Genomic DNA, 27803 nt, shown 5'->3' on the forward strand with positions numbered 1-27803 from the left:
TAGTGTCTGAGAGAATAGGGGGGGGGCGTGCATAAATAATAATAATATACAATGGAAACTGATTAAAAATTGCTGCTCAAATAATTAAAAAGAATTTTTGAAAGAATAATTGAAAGAAATTGGAAAGTACTCATATTGTGGGTGAACTTTAGCTGGCGTTATTATCAACAGACCTTCAATATTCAGTACATTATTGGATTAACATTAGTAAATTTACGTACATGGTTTTTCTGTTACCGGTATTGTGCATAGAGAAGGGTATGACAATATTGATTCCAGATCGCCCCTCCTCTGCTCATGCAAATTCTTCTTGTTTGCTTCGATCCTCTTGACGCAGGGTTCTCGGCACGGGAGAAATGAAGAACAGAATATGAATGAACGAATAAACTTTGCTTTCCTAATAACTTTCTATAACACTTCTTTAATGTATGGATGGAATACATATTTTTTTAACAATATTAACTGTCAAAACGCGTCATACGTCCACTCGCTACCACTTATGGAGACAAACAGGTGAAGATAAATCAATGGAAGAGCGCACCCCTACTTGTTTTCTTGTTTTGTTTGAATGCCAATATTATCTATGGTTCAAAATTATTATTATTTTACTTGTATATCATCTATGTATAAAAAGAAAAGAACGAGAGAAAAAAAATTGATTCTTTACACCATCTATTGCTGCATTATTGTATTGTACCCTCTCTGCCAAAACTGTGATCGAGTACAGTAATGTGTTGGCTCTACCACGTGAGTAAGTGGAATATAGCATCACATTTGTAAAACAGGTAAAACAGGACTTGCAGTAATGTACAAAACGAGAATGTCTCTTTGAATTACAGCCTGTTGTTGCCGAAAATAAAATGAATATGTTTTTTTCGACATGTGAACAAATGGCATGAAAGGCTTTATTCTGTAATGTTGTTCCATGTGTCTGAAATGTCTGTAATACCAACGTGCATGACAACTTCTTTATAGACACTGATTTGAACACTAGGAACTTCAGAATTTAAATATTCTCTTCTTCTTCGTTGAAAGTTTAGAAATAATGAAGACTTTCTGCAGTAATCGATAGTTTTTGCAGCAAAATAGTGGAAAATATTCCATATTACACATTGTAAGTTTGTATAAGAGATGTGAGATAAGTTGATACATCTGTCAGATGTACAGCTATTGAGTACTGGCCTTTGCAATTTGGTCATCTGTAGTTGGCTGCAGTGCTGTACTTTTCTTTCACGTCGTTGGATGCCACAAAATAATGGGAGGTGGGAGAGAGAGAGAGAGAGAGAGAGAGAGAGAGAGAGAGAGAGATGCGAACTGTACCCTGCAGTCGAACGTAAAACCTATAGAGATATTGCTCATAAAACTAAAGGAAAATAGACTACACCTATTTCCGTGGAAACAGGACATTTATTATCATCACTATTGTGTTTGCGTTTTTAATAGATGCTAAATTATAATAGGCGTTTTGATGTTAAATACAATTGTTACAGTGAAGCGTTTTCCCTCACAGAATGGCAGGCGCTTGCGAGTTGGTATGTTGGAGATGTGGGGGCATGTTGCACAGGATGTCGCAGCTGCACTTTCAGAAAAAGAAGTTGTGGTCGGGGTAACCGTCATTTATCTCGCTTTGTTCCATGGTCCGAGGGTATCACAGCCCATTGTGTATGTCAGTATCGTTAGCACTGACTGACCCCCTGGTCCACCCATCCACATGCACTGTCTGAAGCGCATTGCACTTCTCCCAGACACGGATGGGGGCTACAGTCAGCATAGGTGGTAGCAGCTACCTGTTCCCCAAGCTGTGGATGTATGAAAAAGCGATCTGGAGAGTTCTCCGGAATTTCGTTGTTATTCTGAAAGGGGGGGGGGGCGATCTTTCCAAGCAATACGTTTAATAGATTGCAGTAAGCTTCCATCTGCGACTGATTTCCGAAAATCAGAGATAGTATATCACTACTTCCAGACGGATCTCATTGTGGACCATCAGCGACAAGACAGAACAGGTCTGTATCCCTACCTACAATGAGGAGAGGGAAGGATGAGGGTGGAAGGGGGGAGGTAAGACTGGCTCTTAGTCGGTTAGTTTGTGACTGCACATTGAGGACAACATACATGAACCGCTGACCCTCTCTCCTGATGCCATCTTTTGGGACGATGAGCCGGCCGCGGTGGCCGAGCGGCTCTAGGCGCTTCAGTCCGGAACCGCGCGACTGCTACGGTCGCAGGTTCGAATCCTGCCTCGGGCATGGATGTGTGTGATGTCCTTAGGTTAGTTAGGTTTAAGTAGTTCTAAGTTCTAGGGGACTAATGACCTCAGATGTTGAGTCCCATAGTGCTCAGAGCCATTTTTTTTGGGACTATGATTTTGCTCAATTCCAGTTCATGTGATGCATTATACCCGTAATTTATGATTCTGGTTTTTTCACGACAATTTCGATGTGTAAGTGAACAGTGAAACCATTTACATCTCTTGTCGTAGCGTGTATTGGCGTTCCTGAATTTCGATCAACTTTGCTGCAGGGAAATTCTCGCGCAATGTAGCAGGAGGCGTCTGTAGCGAACAGAGATAGACATTCCTCAGCTGTATGCTTACAAATAATACACTTATTAATTTCTTCTCTGTCCAAGACCACCATCTCATCAGTTGAACACAATTCCCACCAAAAATATAGTACCTTCCAGTTCAGCCTTTTTCCCGCCAGCTTGTAGGGGAAGGGATCATCCCATGTGGTCTTGGAGCATGTCTGCCACTAGTTTCGAGTGCTGTTGTGAAATTTTTTCCCAGCAGAATAACACCAGTTGTATAACATTGCCAGTTTTTGAGCTGTATTGTGATTTAGGCGCTCATTGTGTAGAGCCAAGGCATATGTGTATTAGGACCGATCTTTATGATTAATTACGAAGTTAGCACCGATCTTTACCTCAGATTCCACCCCAACATAAGTAAAGTACACTAACCTAACCCTCCTTTCCTGCAGCTGGACAGTTTCCCTGTGCTGGAGTGTGCACTTGAGCTTTCTATCCAGAAGGTCTCGGTTCGAGTCCCAGGATGGTCTCAGCCATTTTGTATTTCCCGCCAATTCCAGTGGGAGCAGGTGGGGTGGAGAGTCAGCGTGGCCTTGGGTCGCAGAAATTCCCATTTTGGAATTGCACCATTTTTTTTTAAATTTCCCTCCAAACTTCGAAATTCCGTCCAGAATTCGAAATTTCCGCCAATTGGGTAGTTGGGGAGGGGGAGGGTAGGTGTGATGAGTGGGAAGGGGCAGGGACCCAATTGCCGGCTGGGGATACAGATGACATCATAGGGGGGTTGGGGTGGGAGGTGTGGGGTAATTAATTGATCAATTTAATGAAGTTGCATATCAATTTGATACCAAAAGTGTCCTCAGAGTCCTGTCAACACGTTATTGCTGCTCTGACTCTGTAGACCTCTGTTCTGTCTTTTGGGCAACATCCAGTACATCCATTGTTTCAATCTGGTGTATCTAATCTTCTTCTGTCTGTATCTAATCTTCTTCTTTGCAATTAACCGAACCTTCGTATTTCAGCAATGGCTGGCAAGTGGTCCTTCCTTCCATATTAAATCTATCAAGAATTCGGCTCCGTTGATCTGGAACAACTATTATCCCGCATAGAAAGCGATACATCCCTCCATCTCCCATATAGTGTCCTTGCCCAAAATAAATTCTGATATCTGTCCTTCAACAAATAAAAAGACATATCTTTGGCTGTATTTTCTAGCGTTAGATTTAAATGCCCCTGCTTTATAACATTCCTTCATTTCATGCCTACCGCCCCAACTATCTTACACTTATGTAGGGGGAAAGTTGGCACATGAACTGTGTGCGATATTCGTTTGGAAAGATGACTTGATGTAACAACCACCGAAACTCCAGTATCCAAAACAATAGTGACTTGAATACCTTCACTTGTTGTAGAAATTTCAGACAAAGGTACTAATGGGTGCTACTGGTCACATTAATCAAAATCTTGCTAGACTCCTCTTTCAAACTTTTTCCTTCAGTATATTTTCTTTCATTTACATAATCGTCAAAAACCCTACTCTCTTCCGCAGCCGGTCCTCCGAGGTGTGACGCGACTGGATTTAATTTGACAAATGTATATCACCATGTCGGTTAATTTCATCTGTCACATCTATGATTTCAGGTGGCAGCGACCGTCAATTATTATGTTTGCAGTCGGAGTTCCCATCTGTGCCTGTTCTTGTCACTGGGCATTATTGTTGTCAATCCATCTCTGGTTATTCTGGCATGTCGAATATCCAGGATGCAATCTATGGTCACTTACGCTTGTTCTATTCCTGTTTCATCAGAAATGATTTTCATTGTCAAACCTGTATCTGCTAAACCCATTTCCATTTGGTATGTTGTTGTTACAGCTATGTGATACTGCTTGGTTCGTACGGTTATCGTATCATACCACTTGATTTGCATGACCATTGTTTGTGTTGTTCATTTCTGACAGTTTGCAATTGTTGTAGAGCAACACTTTTATTAACTTCATCAGATATATAAACTGTGGAAATCCTGTAAGAAGAGTCACTAACTAGATAAAACACCCAACAACATAAATGTTCTGAGTAATGTCTATCAGTTGCATCTTGGGCAGGCACACGTATGCATATCTTAATCTAAGATTATTAAACCTGTCTACACTCAACCCAATCAGAATATTTCCACTGCTGGTCATCTTGGTGGCATCTGGTATCAGCTCGGTTACGATGATGCAGTGGCTTGTCTAGAAGTCTCTGAAATAATTTATTATGCCCGCTCGCCATATGGAATCATCCATGTGTGATGATAAATATTTCAACGGACTATGAATGATCGTCCAATAAAATAGTGCTTTATATAGAAATGAAGTAAGGAAAAAAACTGATCTGCAAATTAGAACTGGACCGTGTTCTGGTACCGCGCGCTGCGGAATTTGAATCCACGCCAGACGTCATGGACGTTGAATACTCCTAGAGGCCTCTGCACCATCGCGCCGTAAGCTGTGGCGGCGCACGCCTCCTGGCCCGCTTTTCGTGTGAGGGCGCCACAGTGGAACACGTGGTTCCAGCGGCCAATAGCGGCGCCCCCGATAGAGTACTTAAGCGCCTGCCTCTCGCTCAGCCAGCCAGTCTTATATCGCGTACGTCTGTGGACACATCGCCTCGCGTTAGATAGCTTACTTACTTTCTTGTTCTGTGTACGAGTGGATGTGACTGTTAGGTTTCCTTGTGACTCCGTTGTTCGATCTTGTTGTTGTTCGTTCTGTCCTTTGTTGGTCGTGTCCATCCTCTCCTCTTGTGTTGTTCGCCGGCCTCTCCGTGGGTCCCGCTGCATTTTCCGTCAATTCAACCCCGCGACCGTTCCGGTCGCAGTTACAACACGTGTCATGCAGGTTCCCTAATAGCATCAAGAAACCATCAATTCACACTATTTGCTACCTATGCGCTCACAGAAAGCAAACCGCGGGTAGTACACGTCCAGCGCGGCGCTCGGGGGCCACAGTAGAGTTGCGACACCTGAGGATGGGCTTGTGAGAGCCCGAAACCGGTCGTGATGATAAAAGAAATTTACAACTGAAGAGGTATTTTCAACCTCTAGTATAATGATCAGTTGCGGATGTTCGTCCAACAGGATTGTTTGCAGCTTCTTATCATAGATTGAGTGGTATTTCTTATCACATCGGCGCTTATCGAAGCACATGCTCTGGCGGTTCTCTGTCGCATATGTTCAGGTGTGGTTGGAACATATTTACAAAGAATGTCATTTACGAAATCCCCAGAAGAAAAAAATCCAGAAGCGTCAAGTCTGGTGAACGAGCCAGCCACGGCACATCTCCTCCGCGTTCAATCCAACGATTTGAGAATTGTCTCTGCAACTCGTTTCTAGCCATCATCGAAAAATTTACTCTGTTTATACCACATTCTGTTCCTTGTTCTTAAAGGTATTTCTTCCAATAACAGACCTAGTGTTTCTTGCAATAATATGGTGTATTTCCTACCATTAAGATTTCCTTTGATGAAATAGGGGCCTATAAATCTGTCCTCCAGAATCCCACACTATACATTCACCGACCACGGGTTTTGGTGTGCAACTTGCCGCAGCCAACATGGGTTTCCACTTGCCAAATAATGTATGTTACGCAAATTAACATTTCTATGGTTCGTTAATGTAGCCTCATCAGTAAATAAAATAAAATTGATAAATGTGTCATCCTTCTGAACTGGACATGGAGGAGATGTGTCTTGGCTGAACGCCACTGGATTTTTTCTTGTGGGGATTCGTAAAAGAAATTGTTCATAAAGACGTTTCAACTACACTTCAATATATGCGAGAGAGAATTGTCAGAGCATGTGTTTCGATAAGTACCGATGTGATGTTATACCACTCAATCCATGATAAGAAGATTGCAGCACTGCATTGATACCAGGGGTCATCACTTCGAACACCTTCTGTAGGCTAAATGGACGTTCATGCCACCTTTGTGACCTTCGTTGACCTTCAAAGACCTTACTGTTACATCATTGTATTCGTCTCGATAGCTGCTATAAGAAAATAAGTACCAAACTATAGCATCCCATTTATAAAAAACAAAGTGACCTTCATATCTCTGAAGCGACTCCGCCTAGCAACAAAAAATCAACGTCATATAATGGCCCCCGTTGTCCCATGCAACTTTTGTCCCATAAACTTTACAGCTCCATCATACTTTCAGAGTTATTCTAGGTGACAATAGTCAGTGACTCACCCTATAAATTGGGACAGTGCATATACACTTATGAATGAATTATTTTGGCAAGATCTAAAAAATATACTTTGTGATGCAGTGTAAAGATTAATGATAAACGTTTTATTAGGGTTATTTGGAAAGTAAGCTCCGATCAGTAGCGAAATGGAAACTTCAGTAAAAATCAAAGATGTTTTATTTGCAATGGTTTGCTACACCTTCCAGTTACTTAGTCGCTGCTCCTACTTAGACATTTGTCGTAGCGTTGTACCACCGTTCTAATATCCTCATCATAGAAGGCAACCGTCTGTACTTTCCGCCACTTTTCTACTATGGTCTGCAGTTCGCTGTCTGCGCCAAAATATTGTCTTCATAGCCAGCGGCTTTTGTGAGCAGAGATGAACATCAGAGGGAATCAAGTCCGCGGTGTATGTTGGCTAAATAAACACTTCCCATCGAAAACGTTGCAGGGGCGTACTCATCCCCCCTACAGTGTGACCCGGCCACCCCGTCGGGTAGACCGTTCGCCGGGTGCAAGTCTTTCGATTTGACGCCGCTTGGGCGACTTGCGCGTCGATGGGGATGAAATGATGATGATCAGGACAACACCACACCCAGTCCCTGAGCGGAGAAAATCTCCGACCCAGCCGGGAATCGAACCCGGGCCCTTAGGATTGACATTCCGTCGCGCTGACCACAAAGCTACCGGGGGCGGACCCACCAGCAGTTTGCAGATGACAATTGTCATGAAGAAGGAAGTACGTGACAGTTACGTTATGTGGGGTTGCATGAAATTAGGTGAACTTTACAGCAGGCACCCATACTTGGAGGGAGACATTATTGTTCTAGGCATCATCATGTGCTCACTGTGTGCTTAGAACTGAAAAGAGCTATGTGAGGCGATCGACAGGCTTATTAGAGACACTGCTCAACACATCTGTGCAAGCTTTAGTGGATTTTCATTGTCGTTTCCACTTTGCGATCAAGCACACGTTACTTTTCCGAATGGCCTTCGTACATGATAGGATTGTAGTTGAAATTAAAAAAGTAGCCACGTCTGAAGCAGTACCCACAATGAAAGGAATTTCTAGTCAAAGGCGATACCACTGAGCCATAGTAATCTCGTTGGCATGGTGAGTCAGTCTTCCCTCCTTGGAGTGGTCAGTCGTTATTCTGCACTTACTGGCCGCTGAAAGTTAGTGGTCACATAACAAGCCCTTGTCTTTAATTCAATTTGTGCTCATCCTTGTATATATTGCAGGGAATTTGTCTGGTGATCTTCGTAGTTTGATGATATAAATTAAGAAATTCTCCATGAAAATCCTTCCCTTTGTAAATTTTACGAAAAGCGCTCATTTATCGCCTTGATTTTCCAACCAAAGCTAATTTTGTTGCCTTTCTCCCGAGCTACAACATTCCACGATTTTTGGATGCCGTGTTTTAGGAACAGCTGTTCGGCTCCATCTTGCAGCGGGAGCTTGCAGCTCGCACACAGGACCGCAGATCATGTCGGCTGAGGCTATTGCTTGTATCTGGAATGTAGCGATTCCAGATATCATGCACTGTCGGTCGCTTCTGTCGCTCGCATACGAAGCGGCGTTAACGAGATAATTCAATGGGATATTACTGCCACATGCAACAACTACACGTGTCTAGCCATTTGCTTGACAGTTATTGTGTGTGAGATTATGGTGGTATCATGTCCTGTTGTGTTCTTGTTCACGACATTGTCCAGAACACGTTTGTTTCTATCAAGAGGTCTGCTTCCATTGCATCCGTTTTCTGACTGGAGGAATATCTACACTGATAAGCCAAAACAATATTATCGCTGCCCCGGTGGCGCTGGATCCCGCCTGGTGTCATTGCGGGTACGTGATGCGGTAGTAAAGGTAAGTGGAGCAGACACAGGGATATGGACTACAAATGGGAAAATCCATTGAGATAAGCAAGTCTGACAAAGTTCAAATTATTATTACGCAGAGCCTGTGAACGAGTTCTTGGAAACGTCGAAGCTGGTCGAATGTTCACGTGCTACGGTCGTGAACATCTACTGAAAGAGGCAGAAGGATAGTGAAATTACCACTAGACGCTAAATGGTTGGCGTCCATGACTCTTCACAGAACTTGGGGTTTTGAGGTTATTCTACTCTGTAAACTAGGATAGATTGTGGTCTGTGGCATCTGTGCTGAAAGAGCACAATGCTGGTGCACGCACAAGTGTTTCGTAGCGCAACACTCATCATACGTTGTGGAACATTCAGACTACCCCTACGTGTTCACATTTTGATCCAACGACGGCGCCAGTTACGACTGCAGTTGGCAAGGGACCATAGAGATTCGACCGTCGATCAATGAAACGTCGGCTCTGCGGGTGAATCACATATTTGCTACACTTGGTCGATGGTCATCTTCACAAACACCGTCATCGAGGTGAATGGCGGTTTGAAAGGAGCAACGCGCCACTTACGGAGGCTGATGGAGCAGAGTTTTGCTATGGAAGACACTCTGCCGTTCCTGCATGAGCCTATGGGTAGCAATCGAAGATACGCTGACAGCTGCAAACCGCATAAATCCCTTCGTGCTTGATATCTTCGCCGATGGCGACGTCATCTTTCAGCAGTGTAATTGTACGTTTCTCGGAGACAGAAAAAATGGTTCAAATGGCTCTGAGCACTATGGGACTCAACTGCTGAGGTCATAAGTCCCCTAGAAGTTAGAACTACTTAAACCTAACCAACCTGAGGACAACACACACATCCATGCCCGAGGCAGGATTCGAACCTGCCACCGTAGCGGTCGCGCGGTTCCAGACTATAGCGCCAGAACCGCTCGGCCACCAGCGGCCGGCTCGGAGACAGAACCATGCGACAATGGTTTGAGGAGCATTGTAGTGAACTCGCCATAATGTCTCGGCAACCAAAATCGCCTGATGCAAATACTGGAGCACCCATCTGGGTCGCTATCCGGCGCCATCACTGAGTGCGCAAATCAACGGCCCGTTATTTACGCGAATTACACGACCTGTGCTTATACACCTAATGCCGCATACCTCCACAAACTTACTAATAAACTGTCGGATCCCGTATTCGCAGAATCAGTGATGCATTTCGTTCCAAAGATGGACAAACAAGTTATTAAGCAGTTGGCCATAATGTTTTGGCTTAACAGTGTATGTCTAACAGGCCGCGCGGGATCAGCCGAGCGGTCTGAGGCGCTGCAGTCATGGACTGTGCGGCTGGTCCCGGCGGAGGTTCGAGTCCTCCCTCGGGCATGGGTGTGTGTGTTTGTCCTTAGGATAATTTCGGTTAAGTAGTGTGTAAGCTGAGGGACTGATGACCTTAGCAGTTAAGTCCCATAAGATTTCACACATATTTGAACATTTGTATGTCTAGCATTCGTGTGCTATACAGTGGCTAATTTCAATCGTTCTTTGACTTTGTAAACTATAGGGGAAATGGATGGAGGGCTTAGATTTTTTGGAAAGCTTATCGGAAAATTACATGCACTGTTAAGGTAAAAAGGCATAGAGGAGACCAGTACGATCAGTTCTAGAGAGCATGGCAACGGATATGGAACGAAATCAGATACCCTCTGATAGGATCATAACGTTTACCTGTCCTACAACTTTCGCAGATGGACAGTCACGGCTTTCGAATGAGAATACGGTGAGTGGTTCGTTTGGTAAGTAGTACAGAAGCACGAGTGACTGCCCGGTGTGATGTTCGCAAGTGTTATGCGTTAATGGGGGGGACGTCCCTGTCACAATCGCGGCGGCTAAGCATTGTTGGATGTTAGGTGTGCTAAGGATACCTACAGCTGTTCAAATAAGTAAAAGGGAACTTCCTACCCTACTATACACATGACGAAACAACTTAGGCTATGATGCAGAACTTCGTGGCGCTCGGCTTGTATGGTGTAGTGATATTGTCACAGGGCTCGGCATGCGGTGATTCTGTAGCTAAGTAAACGTTCCTGTTCTGTTCTATCCAACAATATAGTGACCGATGGTCTTATTTCTTATACCTCCTTCTAGTACAGTCGGTGTCTAACACCGTTGTGTCGTTCCACTTTGCATAAAAACGTACCAGATCGTCAAGTAACGATGTTTAGCGATGGTAAAACGAGTGTAACAACATGTACAATATAAACATTGATTGTGTGGAATTTAGCTTTCTCATTTCGTCCACGAGACCAAAAAGGGATTAGATGCAGTGTCGATAACTTCTGGTTAGTGCTCAGTACAGTTTAGAGATGTCACCATATGAGCAATATGGTCCATATGTCACGTGGAGTTTATGACTGAATTGAAATGTTCCTGGCTAATGTGTTGTTCTTAAGGGGAGACGGAAGGCAATTTTTATTCCTATTCTGCCAATGCTATTTTACCATTTGATTAGGTGCACTTTTCAAAAGAACTATAAGTGATAAAACAATGAAACTTTTACTGCATATATATATATATATATATATATATATATATATATATGTCTAACAGGCCGCGCGGGATCAGCCGAGCGGTCTGAGGCGCTGCAGTCATGGACTGTGCGGCTGCCTCAATTTGCAAGCAAAATGAACATATTACCTCTTATGGTTATGAAGAAAAACATTTTATTCTTTTACTAGTAAAATTTAACTTTTTTTGCCATTAATCATTATAAAACTGTTTCTGATTGTTTGGTGGTTCTCAATTTACTTATAATAACTTATTACCATCTGCAGTACAAATTGACCAAATTTCATGTTTCTAACCCCATTCGTTTATCAAATAATGGTATCTGAAATTAAAAAAATTAGTTTTGAGAAAAATACTTTTAAAGTGTAATATTGCAATTCTAAATTACTTACCACTAATATTTTCCTGCGACATACTGAGCGTCATCTGACTCATACTAATTTTCTTTTCTTCTCTTGGTCCCTCTTATTTTCTGTCTGGCTTCTTTTGTGCATTTTAAATTAGTGATATCTGCTTTCCGGATTCTCTCTTTATCTATCTGCACCAAGGATTTTGGAGTATTTCCACTAGATTTTTATGCCCAATAATTCCAAAACATCCAGTTTTCTAAATACATCATCATTTAAGCATAAAACAGCACCATAAAAACCAAATTTGAGGGTTGTAAGCAGAACAAATACAGTTTTCGATAACCGGTTGCAAATGACAGAATTCACTCATTCATTTAAATTTTGGGTTTTCCCATGAGGACATATCTTCAACAAGGTATCTTTACAAAGGTCTCTAAATATGGGTTTAATTTCATTCATTACTGATGCAGGTAAAGAATGTTTGTGGTCATATCTGGCACTTCTCCTGTACTTGCACCAAGTGTCAGGATCATTCGGGCAAAGATCGTGCACTGGATTTTCATTTGTGGAAAGCTTATGGAAAAAGATAGCCCATACAGCTTTTTTCTTTTTTGCTACGTCCCCTACATTTCTTCTTATGCCAAGCCATAATAATTCTGTAATCTATTTCAACATTTGTCAGACGACCTTCACCACCTACCTTCTTGCCATCTTCCAATACTATTTTCGACTTTTCTTTCAATAATTTTCTCAGCCTCTACCCCATTCTCTCCTGGACATGCCCAATGCACTCTAATTTATAAATTGTGACATTAGGACCATAGAGTTGTTCTGCGAATACCCAGTCATAAGCCTTGCTGTCACCGTCCCCATATTGCACAGAGCGTCAGGTAAACCATCATATCTCATGAAAAAACTGTCGTATTGATATAAAACAAAAACTGTTTCACGCAGGAAAGACCAGGCATTTCAAATATTCTAAAATCTAAAAACCTCCAGCACGGTGTAGCAAGGAATCAGTGCTGTAGTGCTTAAATGAAGACCAAGTGTATACCGGTGCTATTCGTTTCTACACACGACAGCGACGAGTGTGTAGAAACCACACAGGCTGCGTCAATGAGTTACACAGTTTTGAAGTTAGGAAAACTGCTGTGTAGTACTGCTCTATAACAATCAGTGCTTCTCATCATTTTAAACTTAAAATGTATAGGTTATTTCTCGTCATTTTTAAACTCAGAACTCGTAAATTTTTGTAAATATTTCCATCATTTTAAACTTAGGAGACGTGAGGTCTTGGGTTTGACATTTAAGGTACCTGATATGTGAGTTAAATTGTTTAACTATGATTTGAGAGTTGTGAGGGAGGGAACTGTTCAAACTTTCATGTCAGAGAGGTATGTGCACTTAGGATAGGTTAGTTAGGTACAACCATACAGTTTTAAAGTCAGCTCCAAGATAAATTGTTTGAACTCTGACGTCAGAAGGGAAGTTGTTTAAACCTAGAGGAATAAATAGGCTTACGGTGCTGTATGACATATCTGCCAGGCAAACTGAAATTCAGTGCAACAACTGTTTAAATGATGACACCAGAGGGAAATTGTTTACCTTATGATAGGCAATATGGCTCTTAGAATAAGTGACCTGACTGCTTTAAATAGCCCTACATGTCTCCACAGGGCTAAATGCTTTCTAGCACGCAACTTACTTCTCTTTGCCTTAACGTATTGGATTCTGACGTCATAGAGCTGTAACAACATTCCATCTTAACCATTTTGGATTGTAACATCATAGTAAGAATGCAGCGGTATAGCAGGTCCATAATCTCTAATTCTGACGTCATAGAACTGCACCAGCCATACACGCTGGCTCACCAACCTGCAGTTTGATGTCATAACACTAATGAGCCAGTATTGTAGATCAGTCATCAAGTAACCTATTTCCACCTGCAAGACAGTATACCATCTTGGATTTCTGAATTTCCCACCAATTTATATGAGGGTTGGAACTTTAATAGTGGTAACTATTTATTTACAGCTCGTACAAAACAGATACTTGTTCCGGAGTTTTTGGAACACAACCTACGACCAGCTTAGAGACAGAAGTGATGACACTTCATGCAGGACCTGACCATCATTTTGCCGGACAATGCTCAAGCACGTACTGTGCAAGCTGTTACTGATTTGTTTGACTGATGAGGCTGCTAAGTGCTATACCACCTACTGCACTCCTCTGACTTAAGCCCTCTTGAGTTCAACTCGATTTATAAACTGAAGGAAACGCTTCACGGTATTCGCTTCAGAACTGCTACAAATTCGTCGGCCAATAGACCGCGCCGCTCGAACTGTCAACACAACTGACACTGCTAAGAGTATCCTACAACTTCCACATCGCTGGCAACGGGTTACACACAATGCTGGTGACTACTTTGAAGGCTAGTAAGACTTTGAAACACGTATCTATTTTGTACGAGCTGTAAATAAATAGTTACCACTATTAAAGTTTTAACCCTCGTGGTTAGGACAACAGCCATACTTCCACAGAGATGTCATAGGAATGGAGGAAAACCCAGGCTATTTTTGACTTTTTCATCATTTTATATACACAGAGAAATTGTCAGAAGTGTGTAGGTGGTGGGAGAAATCCGGTGACTCGTCAGTGACATCGTCTATGATATCACTTTGGCCCATGTTTACCTATTCGTCACCTGACTACCAAATCCAAAAGAGACATTTCAACCCAACGTGCCTAAGGGGACTTTTTGTCATATGTAACGTCAAGAGTAAAGTATGGAGGACGTGGTGTTATAGTAAGGAATGTTTTACTTAAGAAAACGCTAAATTTGGGCAAATATGAAAACGTTTTACAGCAATGTGTTCTGCGTACAGTAAAGGAATGGTTCAGAGAAGATGGTCATCTGTGTGAGCATGAAAATGCACCGTATCATAAAGCAGTGTCACTGAGGCAGTCGTTTATGGACAATAACATTCCTTAAATAGACTGCTTGCCCAGAGTCCCAACTGGAACCCAATGGCACAGCTTTGGGATGAGTTACAACGGAGACCTCATTCCACTGACCCCAGCATCTCTATCTTCCTTCTCTGCTTTTGACTCTTGACGAAAACTGAGCTACCTCTCCTCTACAGACATACAGACACCTTACTAAAAGGGTGCCCGGTAAAATCGTCATAAGAGGGGAAAAAAAAGAGAAGGATAGACACACTCTGTTTTAAGATACACTAACAGATGTCCAGGTACAGACGAGCAGGTAAAGTATGATCTTACCTTGGCCATATTAAAGCAGTGTATATACGCTACTGCCCATTAAAATTGCTACACCACGAAGATGACGTGCTACAGACGCGAAATTTAACTGACAGGAAGAAGATGCTGTGATATGCAAATGATTAGCGTTTCAGAGCATTCACACAAGGTTAGCACTGGTGGCGACACCTACAACATGCTGACATGAGGAAAGTTTCCAACCGATTTCTCATACACAAACAACAGTTGACCGGCGTTGCCTGGTGAAACGTTGTTGTGATGCCTCGTGTAAGGAGGAGAAATGCGTACCATGACGTTTCCGACTTTGATAAAGCTCGGATTGTAGCTGTGGTGTCACCGCCAGACACCACACTTGCTAGGTGGTAGCTTAAATCGGCCGCGGTCCATTTAGTACATGTCGGACCCGCGTGTCGCCACTGTGTGATCGCAGACCGAGCGCCACCACAAGGCAGGTCTCGAGATACGGAATAGCACTCGCCCCAGTTGTACGACGACTTTGCTAGCGACTACACTGACGAAGCCTTCTCTCATTTGCCGAGAGACAGTTAGAATAGCCTTCAGCTAAGTCCATGGCTACGACCTAGCAAGGCGCCATTAGCCTTACATAGTTTGATAGTTATCGTATGAAATGTCTCATCAAGAATGCTGTAATTCACATCAAAGAATAAAAGATAAGTATTCGAGGAGCTGCATACTTTTCTTGTTAGAATTCACTACTTATCCTGTTCCAGAATTCACGCCCGTCTGCGTTAGATAGCGTGCATTTTGGCCCCGTCTATCAACAAGGTGTTGGCACATTTACCAACACATCATTGGCGACGAGGATGGGATGGGTCTTGTTCTTTCTAATTGCTTACATTTACTTGTGTCATGGCTTCGCCACATTCTCCAGATGTACTGTCCGAATTTTATCGCTTGTAGAATCAGCAGACGCAGGCGTTATTGGATGCCCATGGACAGCTCGTCCAGGGTCAACGTGCCATTCAAACCGATGCGGCAGCCGTCGCTTCTCCGCTACCGCAGCCACAACTCGCAGTTGCACCGCCTTTTAGGCCCTACGACCCAGACGTGTAATCCTGGACGGAATGGTCCCGCCAGTTTGGATTTCATCTCGCCGCCTACAGAATTCAAGGTAATGAGCGGCAGCCGTTTTTGCTTTCGTGTGTAGGTGTGTCCACCTACCGTGTGATAGTGAAATTATTTCCCCGCCGCGACGTAGCAACTCTGTCCTACGAGGAAATTTTGTCGGCATTGGACGCCTATTTCAAAGAAAGAGTTAATGTAGTTGCAAAGAGGTATACTTTCTTTCGTACAAAACGTACGGCCGGTCAAACTAACAGGGAGTGGGTTGCAACTTTGCAAGGCCTTACTAGGGATTGTGCGTTTGAATGTGACTGTGGCCTTCCTTATTCAGATACTATGGTACGTGATGCAATTGCACAGAACGTTTCTGATGTTCGTATACGGGAGCAAATTTTGAAACTCGTCAATCCCTCCCTTCAACAAGTGATAGACATATTGGATAGGCAAGACACACTTGACTTTGCTCAGGAATCTTTTGAAACTTCGCCAGCTGCGTGGCCCGGTAAACTGCCCTCGCACACGTCTGCGCAGCTGCCTCCACACTCTAAAACAGGTGTGCCGCGCCAGCACACAAATGCAGTGAAATCATGCCCGCGGTGTGCTACTAGACATTCGCGTGAAAATTGCCCGTCACGCCAAGCTATTTGCTTTTTCTGTAATAAGAAAGGACATGTTCAAAGTGTTGCCAGAAAAAGCTCAGATCAGACAATCACAACCATTCCAGGCCCTTTGCTTCGCGCCGGAATCGAATCAAGGACACTCAGGCTCGTGCACCTTCACCCATGAACATTCATGTAGTTAATTCCACTTCGTCCAGTGACACTGTGTCTAACAGTGACTGTGTTCTTCCCACAAATACTGTGCGTCGACGTCGCCGGAAATCGCGTCAATTAGCAAGTGATGCTGTGCCTGTATCAGTTCAAATTGCACGAGACAGTCGCTCTTGTCGTCAGCAGGACAATAAACTTTTTGTAGATTTGGACTTTAATGGTAAGGTCATACCATTCCAGCTCGATACCGGAGCTGCAGTTTCATTGCTCAATCATGACACGTACAAACAACTGGGCAAACCTCCATTGCGTGCCGCAAATGTTCAATTAGAAAGTTATTCAGGACAGCAGATCCCTGTGTTAGGACAGTGCACTCTTCTTGCAACATACAAGGGACAAACAAAACTTGTGTCATTTTACGTTCTTCGTTCTTCTACTGCAGTGAACTTGTTTGGCTTAGATTTATTTCAATTGTTTAACATGTCTATAGTAATTCGGGTCCTATCAGTGAACCAGACTGTGCCTTCAGACAGTGTTTCTCGTCTGTGTGAAGAATTTGCCGACATTTTTGCACCGGGCTTAGGTTGCGCTAAAAACTATGAAGCACATTTGGAATTGAAAGTAAACGCGCAACCGAAATTTTTCCGAGCGCGCAATGTTCCCCACGCATTGCGTGATGAGGTCGCAAGAACATAAACGATTTAGAATCACAAGGTGTAATTGAACGTGCGCAAGCTTCTCTCTGGGCCTCACCCAAAGTAATTTTGCCAAAACCTTCCGGAAAACTGAGACTTTGCGTGGACTTCAAGGGAACAGTGAATTCACAACTAGTGACTGCACCTTTTCCCTTACCCCGCCCGGAAGATCTTTTTGATAAACTGTGCCCGGGTAAATACTTTTCCAAGTTGGACCTAGCAGATGCGTACTTGCAAATCCCAGTGGACGCCGAATCCCAGCGCGTCTTGGTGGTTAACACGCATCTTGGTTTGTACCGATTCAAAAGACTGCCATTCGGGTGTGCATCCGCCCCTGCATTGTTTCAGCAATATTTACAAACTATTTGTGCGTCGGTCCCTACTGCTGCGAAATATCTGGACGATATTGTGATCTCCGGAAAGACAGCCGACGAGCATTTAGCACACTTACGTACATTATTTCAGGTATTGCGACAAAATGGTCTTCGCTTGCGGAAGGACAAATGTGTGTTTTTTGCTCGTGACTTACCATACCTGGGCCATGTCATCAATGCCCAAGGCATACATCCGAGTCAAGAGTACCTCCGTGCCATACAAGATTTACCTTCACCACAAAATGTGAAACAGCTACAGAGTGTGTTGGGTAAAATTAACTATTATCATCGCTTTCTGCGCAATGCCTCTTCTATTTCAGCTCCGCTTCATAGCTTTCGCCGTAAGGGTGTTCCGTTCGTCTGGACGACGGAATGCGAACGCGCCTTTCGCCAGTTGAAATCGGCGTTGCTTTCTAATACTTGCCTTACGCCATTCGATCCCCAGAAACCCCTTTTGTTGATGGTAGATGCATCGGATTTCGGGATCGGTGCTGCGCTTGCGCACAAAGTTGGCTCGCATGATCGCCCTATTGCCTTTGCGTCAAAATTGCTCTCGTCTGTGCAAAGAAATTACTCACAGATAGAGAAAGGAGCTTTGGCTCTCGTCTTTGGAGTTACAAAGTTCCATGATTTCTTGTATGGTCGTCACTTTACCATCATCACAGACCTCAAACCTTTGACGTCGCTTTTCCATCCGAACAAGCCTGTACCTCCACGTACAGCGCAGAAATTCATTCGCTGGTCTATTTTCCTCTCGCAGTACTGCTACGATATTTTGTATCGGTCCACTGCTAAGCACGGAAACGCCGATGCGTTGTCCCGTTTGCCTGTTGCTGAGGATAAAGCATTCGATTCTTCCGAACTTGCTTGCATGTTCATTGATGGGGAAACCGATGAAGTGGTCGAATCGTTTCCGATTGATTTTCGTCGTGTAGCTACAGCCACAGCTGCTGACCCTGTCCTTGCTACCGTTTTGCGTTTTGTTGCTACGCAATGGCCTTTGTCAAAGTCTCGGATCGAGGATCCGTTGGTTCGCCGAATTTTTGCTCACAAGGAGAGACTTTTTGTTCGACGTGGTGTTTTGTTGTTGCGTTCTGATAATGATCAGTCCAGAGTCGTGGTCCCACGTTCGTTACAGTCCTCTGTCTTACGGCTTCTTCACCAAGGACATTGGGGTATGGTGCGAACGAAACAACTTGCTCGTCAGCACTGTACTTGGTTCGCAATCGATGCTGCGATTACGAATATGTGTTCTCCTTGCATGGCGTGTACCGAACAACAATCCGCACCGCCGCGGAAAGTCTTTGCATGGCCAAAAGTCACTTCCCCTTGGCAACGCTTACACATCGATTTTGCTGGTCCATTCTGGAATGCTCGATGGTTGGTTCTGGTAGATGCCTTCAGTAATTTTCCTTTTGTTGTCCGGATGTCTTCCACGACGTCCTCCGCCACCATCCCAGCGTTGTCTGCTATCTTCTGCATTGAAGGTCTTCCGCAGACTATTGTTTCCGACAATGGCCCACAATTCATGTCCGCAGAATTTCAGTCATTCTGCCAGGCCAATGGTATTCACCATCTGACATCCGCGCCGTTTTCGCCTCAGTCAAACGGTGCCGCTGAACGATTGGTCCGGACTTTCAAGTCACAGATGTTGAAATTGAAAGAGTCGCATTCTCGGGAGGACGCGTTGTTGCTCTTTTTGTCATCATATCGCTCTCAGCCCCGAGATGGTCGCTCGCCGGCTGAGTTGCTCCACGGTCGTCCTCATCGAACCTTGATGTCTTTGCTGCATCCGCCGCATCAGGTTCCAGTGCAGCGGCAGACTTCTGCTTTTGCTCCAGGCGACGTTGTATTTTATCGCAACTATCGAGGTTCACGGCGTTGGCTCGCAGGGCGCATTCTTCGCTGCCTCGGCCGCGCGATGTATTTGTTTTTGGGGGCCTCTGGTGAGGTGCGTCGGCATCTCAATCAGCTGCGCCTCTGTCGTTGCACGGGTTCTGCCGCTCCCCGTCTGCTTTCAGCGACGGTGCCGTCCGGTCAGCGCCCTGGGAACCCATCTACTGGCTCGCCTCATCCCCAGGTGTTACCGACGATGCCTTCCATTTTGCCCCATGGCGACGCGCCACCGCAGCCGCCGCCGTCGCCGCCTGTTCTCCCGCCGGCGCCGCCCGCATTCGACGCTTCGCTGCAGTCGCCAAGCGCCTCCCTGGGTCACGCGCCGCCGATCGCTTCCCGGGACCAGCTGTCCTCCGCCATGGACCTCTTGCCCGCTTCGGACCACATGACGTCATCGCGCGTCGGATACCCCGACGCAATGGAGGTCGACCCTACGGCCCCTCCTGACTCTTTACGGGCGCATACACCGCATGTTGACGTGCACCCTGGACTAGGTTTTCAGGCGTTTCCTAGCTCCCCTCGGACCGAATGGCCGGGTGCGGGTGGCACAGCCTCGCCTGTTGTTAGGCTCCCCACCTCATAGCATACGTCAACATGGGGTCCTCCCCACGGCGGGCGGAAGCCTTATCATACGACCGTTCGCCGATTTGCGGGGGAGGAATGTGGTGTCACCGCCAGACACCACACTTGCTAGGTGGTAGCTTAAACCGGCCGCGGTCCATTTAGTACATGTCGGACCCGCGTGTCGCCACTGTGTGATCGCAGACCGAGCGCCACCACAAGGCAGGTCTCGAGATACGGAATAGCACTCGCCCCAGTTGTACGACGACTTTGCTAGCGACTACACTGACGAAGCCTTCTCTCATTCGGCGTCCACTGGGATTTGCAAGTACGCATCTGCTAGGTCCAACTTGGAAAAGTATTTACCCAGGCACAGTTTATCAAAAAGATCTTCCGGGCGGGGTAAGGGAAAAGGTGCAGTCACTAGTTGTGAATTCACAGTTAGAATAGCCTTCAGCTAAGTCCATGGCTACGACCTAGCAAGGCGCCATTAGCCTTACATAGTTTGATAGTTATCGTATGAAATGTCTCATCAAGAATGCTGTAATTCACATCAAAGAATAAAAGATAAGTATTCGAGGAGCTGCATATTTTTCTTGTTAGAATTCACTACTTATCCTGTTCCAGAATTCACGCCCGTCTGCGTTAGATAGCGTGCATTTCGGCCCCGTCTATCTACAAAGTGTTGGCACATTTACCAACACATCAGTAGCCTATCGCGATTGGGGTTTATCGTATCGCGACATTGCTGCTCGCGTTGGTCGAGATCCAATGACTGTTAGCAGAATATGGAATCGGTGGGTTCAGGAGGGTAATACGGAACGCCGTGCTGGATCCCAACGGCCTCATATCACTAGCAGTTGAGACGACAGGCATCTTATCCTCATGGCTGTAACGGATAGTGCATCCACGTCTCGATCTCTAAGTTAACAGATGGGGACGTTTGCAAGACAACAACCATCTGCACGAACAATTCGACGACGTTTGCAGCAGCATGGACTATCAGCTCAGCGACCATAGCTGCGGTTACCCTTGACGCTGCATCACAGACAGGAGCGCCTGCGATGGTGTACTCAACGACGAACCTGGGTGCACGAATGGCAAAACGTCATTTTTTCGAATGAATCCAGGTTCTTTTTACAGCAGCATTATGGTCGCCTCTGTGTTTGGCGACATCGCGGTGAACGTGCATTGGAAGAGTGTATTCGTCATCGCCGTACTGGCGTATCACCCGGCATGATGGTATGGGGTGCCATAGGTTATACGTCTCGATCACCTCTTGTTCGCATTGACGGCACTTTTAACAAAGGACGTTACATTTAAGATGTGTTAAGACCCGTGGCTCTACCTTTCATTCGATCCCTGCGAAACCCTACGTTTCGATAGGATAATGCACGAGCGCATGTTGCAGATCCTGTATGGGCCTTTGTGGATACAGAAAATGTTCGACTGCTGCCCTGACCAGCACATTCTCCAGATCTCTTACCAATTGCAAACGTCTGGTCAATGGTGCCCGAGCAACTGGCTCGTCACAATACGCCAGTCACTACTCTTGAACTGTGGTATCGTGTTGAAGCTGCATGGGCGGCTGTACCTGTACATGCCATCCAAGCTCTGTCTGACTCAATGCCCAGAAGTATGAAGGCCGTTATTATGGCCAGAGGTGGTTGTTCTGGGTACTGATTTCTGAGGATCTATACACCCAAATTGCGTGAAAATGTAATCACGTGTCACTTCTAGTATAATATATTTGTCGAATGAATACTCGTTTATCATCTGCATTTCTTCTTGGTGTAGCAATTTTAATGGCCAATAGTGTATTTAAACAGAGATTTGGTACAAGGTAATGAGGCAGTTGTTGTCTTTCTGTGACAGACACAAAGTTTACCGGCTGGTGCCCACAGAGCAGCAGCTGAAAATAATGTCGCAGCTGAGGAACAACCCGTCCCTCGACTTCTGGTCGGGAGCGCTCCGTGCTGGCCACCCTGTGGACGTCAGGGTGCCACCCAGAATGCACGGCAACATCCAAGCCTTCCTCAACCGCCAAGGAGTGCTGCATCACGTGATTATTAATGACCTCCAACAGTAAGTTTTCCAGTCACACTGAATGCTACAGTTACCTTTGATTTCAGAACTGGGAAATGATACACTGTGAGTAGTATGCGAATTTTGCTATTGGGGCAACAGAATAACTGATGATAACTGAAGTAGAGCAGATTAAAAATGCAGGATAGCTACAGCAAGAAAAACATTTGTGAGAAAGAGAAATCTGTTAACATTGAATATAAATTTATTCGTTAGGAAGTATTTTCTGAAAATATTTGTCTGGAATTTAGCCTTGTACAGAAGTAAAACGTGGATGATAAAACACTGAAGTAAAATAGAACAGAAGCTCTTAAAAAGTGATGCTATAGAAGAATGCTTAATATGTGTAGGTCGACTTAAAATGGTTAGGATGTGGGGATCCGGGAGTGGTAAGGGACTGAGCCCACACTCAGCAGAAAATTTTTACACTTTATTTGGTTTCAACAATTTACGCAAGCCACACGCCGTTAACCAGAACGCACTGGATTGTCAGGTTAACCACTCGTAAGGTAATTATTGAATTGTTTAAAAGCGACAGCAAATAAATTAGATACCATCAAATAAAGGCGCCAATAAGAAAGGTAGAAATATAAACATTAAAAAAGTTATGATTGAAAGAAGGGATCAGTTGATAGGACACTTTCCAAGGCGTGAAGGAGTCATCAGTTTGGTAATAGAGGGAAGTGTCAAGGGTAGAAATGCTACAAAGGGATCAAGGGATGAATTCAGTAATCAGGTTCAAGGGTCTGTTGGTTACAGTAATTATGCAGAGAGGATTGGTTGGTTGGTTGGTTTGGGGAAGGGGACCAAACAGCGAGGTCATCGGTCCCAGAGGATTAGGGAAGGAAATCGGTTTTGCCCTTTTAAAGGAACCATCCCAGCATTTGCCTGGAGTGATTTAGGGAAACCACGGAAAACCTAAATCAGGATGGCCGGACACGGGTTTGAACCGTCGTGCTCACGAATGCGAGTCCAGTGTGCTAACCACTCTGCCACCTCGCTCGATGTGCAGAGAGGAAGGATAGACTAGTGAATACAGCTAAATCAAACCAGTCTTCGGACTGAGGGCCACAACAGCAACACAGAGCATACACATTCACGGAAACTGTTGTTTAAAATGCGTTGTTGTTGTGGTCTGAGTAAGACGACTGGTTTGATGCAGCTCTCCATCCTACTCTATTCTGTGCAAGCCTCTTCATCTCCGAATAACTATGCAACTTCCATATTTCTGAATCTGCTTACTGTATTCATCTCTTGGTCTCCCTCTACGAATTTTATCTATTTTACTCCCCAGACTTTCCTCCAGTACCAAATTGTGATCCATTGATGTCTCAGAAAGCGTCCTATCAATCGATCGCTTCTTCTTGTCAGGTTGTGCCACAAATTTCTTTTCTCCAGTTATATTCAGGACCCAACTAATCTTCAGCATTCTTCTGTAACATCACATTTCAAAACCTTCTATTCTCTTCTGTCTAAACTGTTTAGTGTCCAATGATTCACACCCATACATGGCTACAGTCCATAAAATACTTTCAGTAAAGACTTTCTGAGACTAAAATCAATATCCGATGTTAACAAATTTCTCTTCTTCAGGAACGCTTTCCTTGCCATCGCCAGTTATTTTTCTTCCCAAATAGCATAACTATTTTACTACTTTGCGAGTCTCATTTCCTAATCTAATCCCGTTAGCATCACCTGATTTAATTTAACTACGTTCCATTGTCTGTGCTTTTCTTTTCTTGATTTTCATGTTATATCCCAGTTTCAAGACACTGTCCATTCCATTCAACTGCTCTTACAAGTCCTTTGCTGTCTCTGACAGAATCACAGTGTCTAATTTACTTTACTTTAATTTGGAATTGAATTCTGGTTGGTTCCAGTTGGAGTTTATTATTTTTTTCAGTGTGGAAGCTAGCATTCTAATTCATTCATATTCTATGAAGCAGCCATCTTTAATTTTACATGTCACTTAATGGAAATGGTTTTCTGTAGGAAAAAATTTAGCGTTGAGTAAAACTTTGAAGTTAAACAGCAAAATAATTAGGTCAGAAAGAATTGAATCACAAAGCACCAATGTATTCAATTAAAACTTCCATTTTCTGTGTGTGAATTGTCACTTATGTCAGCTGTGTTAACATTATTGTTTTCAGTTCTTTTAGATCACGCAGCACAATGGTTTGAAAGAAATGTTTCAAGTAGTTACAAAAGTGACTTGGATTCAGGAGCATGAAACTGATTAGATTGAGTTTAACACCGTCTTTAACAATTATCAACATGTAATTTACCAACCATCACGTAAAATAAACTGCACTAAGCTCCCTTGCAGTTCTAGTCAATAAGAAAATTAATTGGAGAGTCTTGCCTTATCATTTTGCGTGCGTTGCTAGATGTCCGACGGCCAAAGCAAAACTGCACGGCTACTTCAGGTCTCTGATGCATTAATTACTCGTCGACCAATATGACGCCACTTAGAGCCATTGTTGCTTCGGCAGCCATAGCTCCAAACTTTTCTGCGTCACAAGTGTCGAAATTCTTGCATCCGCTGTTTACAGATATTGAAGACGATATGATGTCGAGTAAAATAACACTACACTGTTTTACAGTTGTTAAAACGCTATTTTTCCCACAAAGTAAATTTTTACGTCACCAGCCACAAAAAAGCGACTGCTGAGTTCGAAACGTCGCTACCCCCTCTACCCTTGCTACTGCACATGACACCACTTCTCGCCCCAGCTGCGCAGCCAATTACGACTCGCGACTCCCATTATTATGACTTTTAGATTGAAGTAGTTTTTTATTAACCCTTGGAGTAGTGCATTAAACTAAATTAACAAACTTAATTATTAAACTCTTTCTGCCCATTAACTAACACATATTCAAAAACTTGTAACTTACCTGAGCTACAAAGGTGTCTGCTCTCTATTTACTTGCAGCTATGTATCGAAATTTATCAATCAACCACAAAATACCAACAACGTTTATGAAAACAATTTAATATTATTATTTTTTGTTGCGAACTGTAGCAGTTCCGTTACATCCTCGACTATTATAACCGCCGTTTGGTTTCTGTACAAGTCGTAAATAGCCTTTCACTCCCTCTATTTTACCCCTGCTACCTTAAAAATTTCAAAAAGTGAATTCCAGCCAACACTGTTAAAGGCTTTCTCTAAAACGTAGGTTTACCTAAACGTAGGTTTGCCTTTCCTTAACCTAAGAGTGACAAATGATCAGTATTTCCCAGCGTGTTCCTACTTTTTTCCACAATACAATATATCTTCCCCAGGGTCGGCTTCTATCAGTTTTCCCATTCTTCTGTAAAGAATTCGTGTTATTATTTTGCACCCATGATTTACTAACCTGATATTCGGTAATTTTCACACCCACTTTCTTTGGAATTGGAATTATCATATTCTTCTTCAAGTCTGAGGGTATTTCGCCTGTATCATACATTTTGCTCCCCAGATGAAAGAGTTTTGTGTGTATTTCGCCTGTCTCATACATCTTGCTCCCCAGATGAAAGAGTTTTGTCATGGGTGGCTATACCAAGGCTATCAGTAGTTCTAACGCAATGTCATCTAGTTCCGGGGCCTTGCATCGGTTAAGGTAAATCTGTGCTCTGTCAATGATTTTCTAAAAATGTCGTTGTTGTGCGTAATGTACGGAACGATGTTGTATGCAATTCATTTTCGGGTGTCTAGAACATCAATGAATGTAGCCAGCGAGGTCATGCATCAAATGAAATAATCTGAATCTGAATAATCTGCATAAAGTTGGACGCCTGCAGTTCATTCAGGCTTCCAAGAACGTGAACCAAGAAGTTCATTCACCAGTCTATGTGACCAAATGTTGCCCTTTCTTCTACAAATCTTGTGTTGACTTCTGTCTTTCGAGACGACGACGGCCGTGTTCACACGACTGCACACATACGTTCGTTGTTTGATGAATTGTTAGGGATCCCATCACATCTCGACAAACCCGCTAAATTATTGGGTATTGAGCCCATGGAAAATGTCTTGGACTACTTTGAACAGTGGGTGACAACTGTAGAAAGTTGTATTCTCTTCCTAGCCGGACTGAGGCCATTGTGGAGGCGGGAGTCGGTGGTACTCAATCTTAGAGTGACGTATTCTGCGATGAGTGAATTCTTGCCCCGTGTTCTTATAAGTGTGTTCAGTGTCTCCCAAGTCTCAACACACATACTCATTACGGACTAAATTACAGCAGTCGTGCAACCATGCGCAGTGTATCTGCAGCGAAGTACAGAGTGAAGTGAGCCGATAGGAAAAAATATTTGGAACATGCTCGCCCTGTCATGTGTCACTTCTGTCAGAGACAGTGCGCTCGGCCCCACTTCAACAGGCTATTTCCAGAGATTCAAAGAGATTTATGTACACTGACAACACCAATAGTCATAGAAAGTAGATCATTGGACGAGATGGAACTATAGTTTACTAAAGCACTTGAGTGCCTGCACCAATATTACTGCTGTCCAAAAAATCAAATTCCGGTCTGCACTAATCATCTTCGCAACCGGCAGTCCTCAATAAGCTGATGACCTGATGTCGAGTTACGATACTGGACCACTATGCCAATCCCACTTACTTGAGATTTACCGTAGCCCCATTCGAGATGTTCCATAAAGATTTTCACAGCACCATATCTAAGACCAATGTTAGAAATCTTGGGATGTTAACTAGCACAACTTGTGAAGCCAAACCATTGGATTTGTAAACAACGGCATCAACAATGTCCAAGAATCGTAGCCCAGAGTGGTATAAAATAGCACATTCCAAGAAATTTGACTATGCTCTAAATAAAAGCCACAGATTTATTACACTGTTTAAATAAAAAAGTAGACGAAACAGAGGTAGCTTCATCCAATAGAATATCTTCAATAAAAACAAATACTACAGAGATATTCACAAATGCAGCTAGTATTCAGAAAGAGGTCAATGATTTTACTAACACAGGCACGATATCTTTACTGAAAGAGTTGAAAGAAATTAGTTTCAAAATTGAAAAACATTATTACTGTACAGTAAATCACAGTGCAAGAAAATACAAGTGAAGACCACTATTTAAAAGTTTGAACTTTACATAATTTTTCGGCAAAAGGGAAACTCAATCCTAAAGCTTTTGTGAAACAGTTTCAAGGGCTATTGCAAGAAAAATGGGACGAGAGAAAGAAAATAGGATGTGTTACAGGAAGGAGATGCTCTGTCATGGGGAACAAGAGCTGGGGGATCATGTCAGACGTATGACGAATTTATTAAAAAATTCTTAGACTAGTACTGGGCTAACAGTACTGAATGCAGTGTTAGAAATACCACCTTCCAGGGGGCAAATTTCGTAGACCTTGGGTGTGATAGCTATAAAGATTATTTTCAGAGTTTCTGCGAGAAGAATTTGTATTTAGATAACCCACTTAGTCATGAAGACCTTATTGGTGTAGTATTAGTCAAACTACAAGTGAATATTCAGGAAAAATTTGTAGGGATATTTAAAACGAAAACAGAA

At 43.7% G+C, this 27803-nt stretch overlaps 1 protein-coding gene across 1 annotated transcript in view; it reads left to right on the forward strand.

Moving 5' to 3' along the window:
* Nucleotides 1-27803, forward strand: part of LOC126482103 (carboxypeptidase B-like) — a 190355-nt gene that overhangs the window by 37103 nt on the left and 125449 nt on the right. Inside the window, exon 2 of the mRNA XM_050106078.1 lies at nt 22077-22286. Coding sequence (XP_049962035.1) covers nt 22077-22286 — 210 coding nt within the window. The remainder of the gene's footprint in view (nt 1-22076; nt 22287-27803) is intronic.

The sequence above is a fragment of the Schistocerca serialis genome, chromosome 5 (assembly GCF_023864345.2).
Source record: "Schistocerca serialis cubense isolate TAMUIC-IGC-003099 chromosome 5, iqSchSeri2.2, whole genome shotgun sequence".
Taxonomy (NCBI): Eukaryota; Metazoa; Arthropoda; class Insecta; order Orthoptera; family Acrididae; genus Schistocerca; species Schistocerca serialis.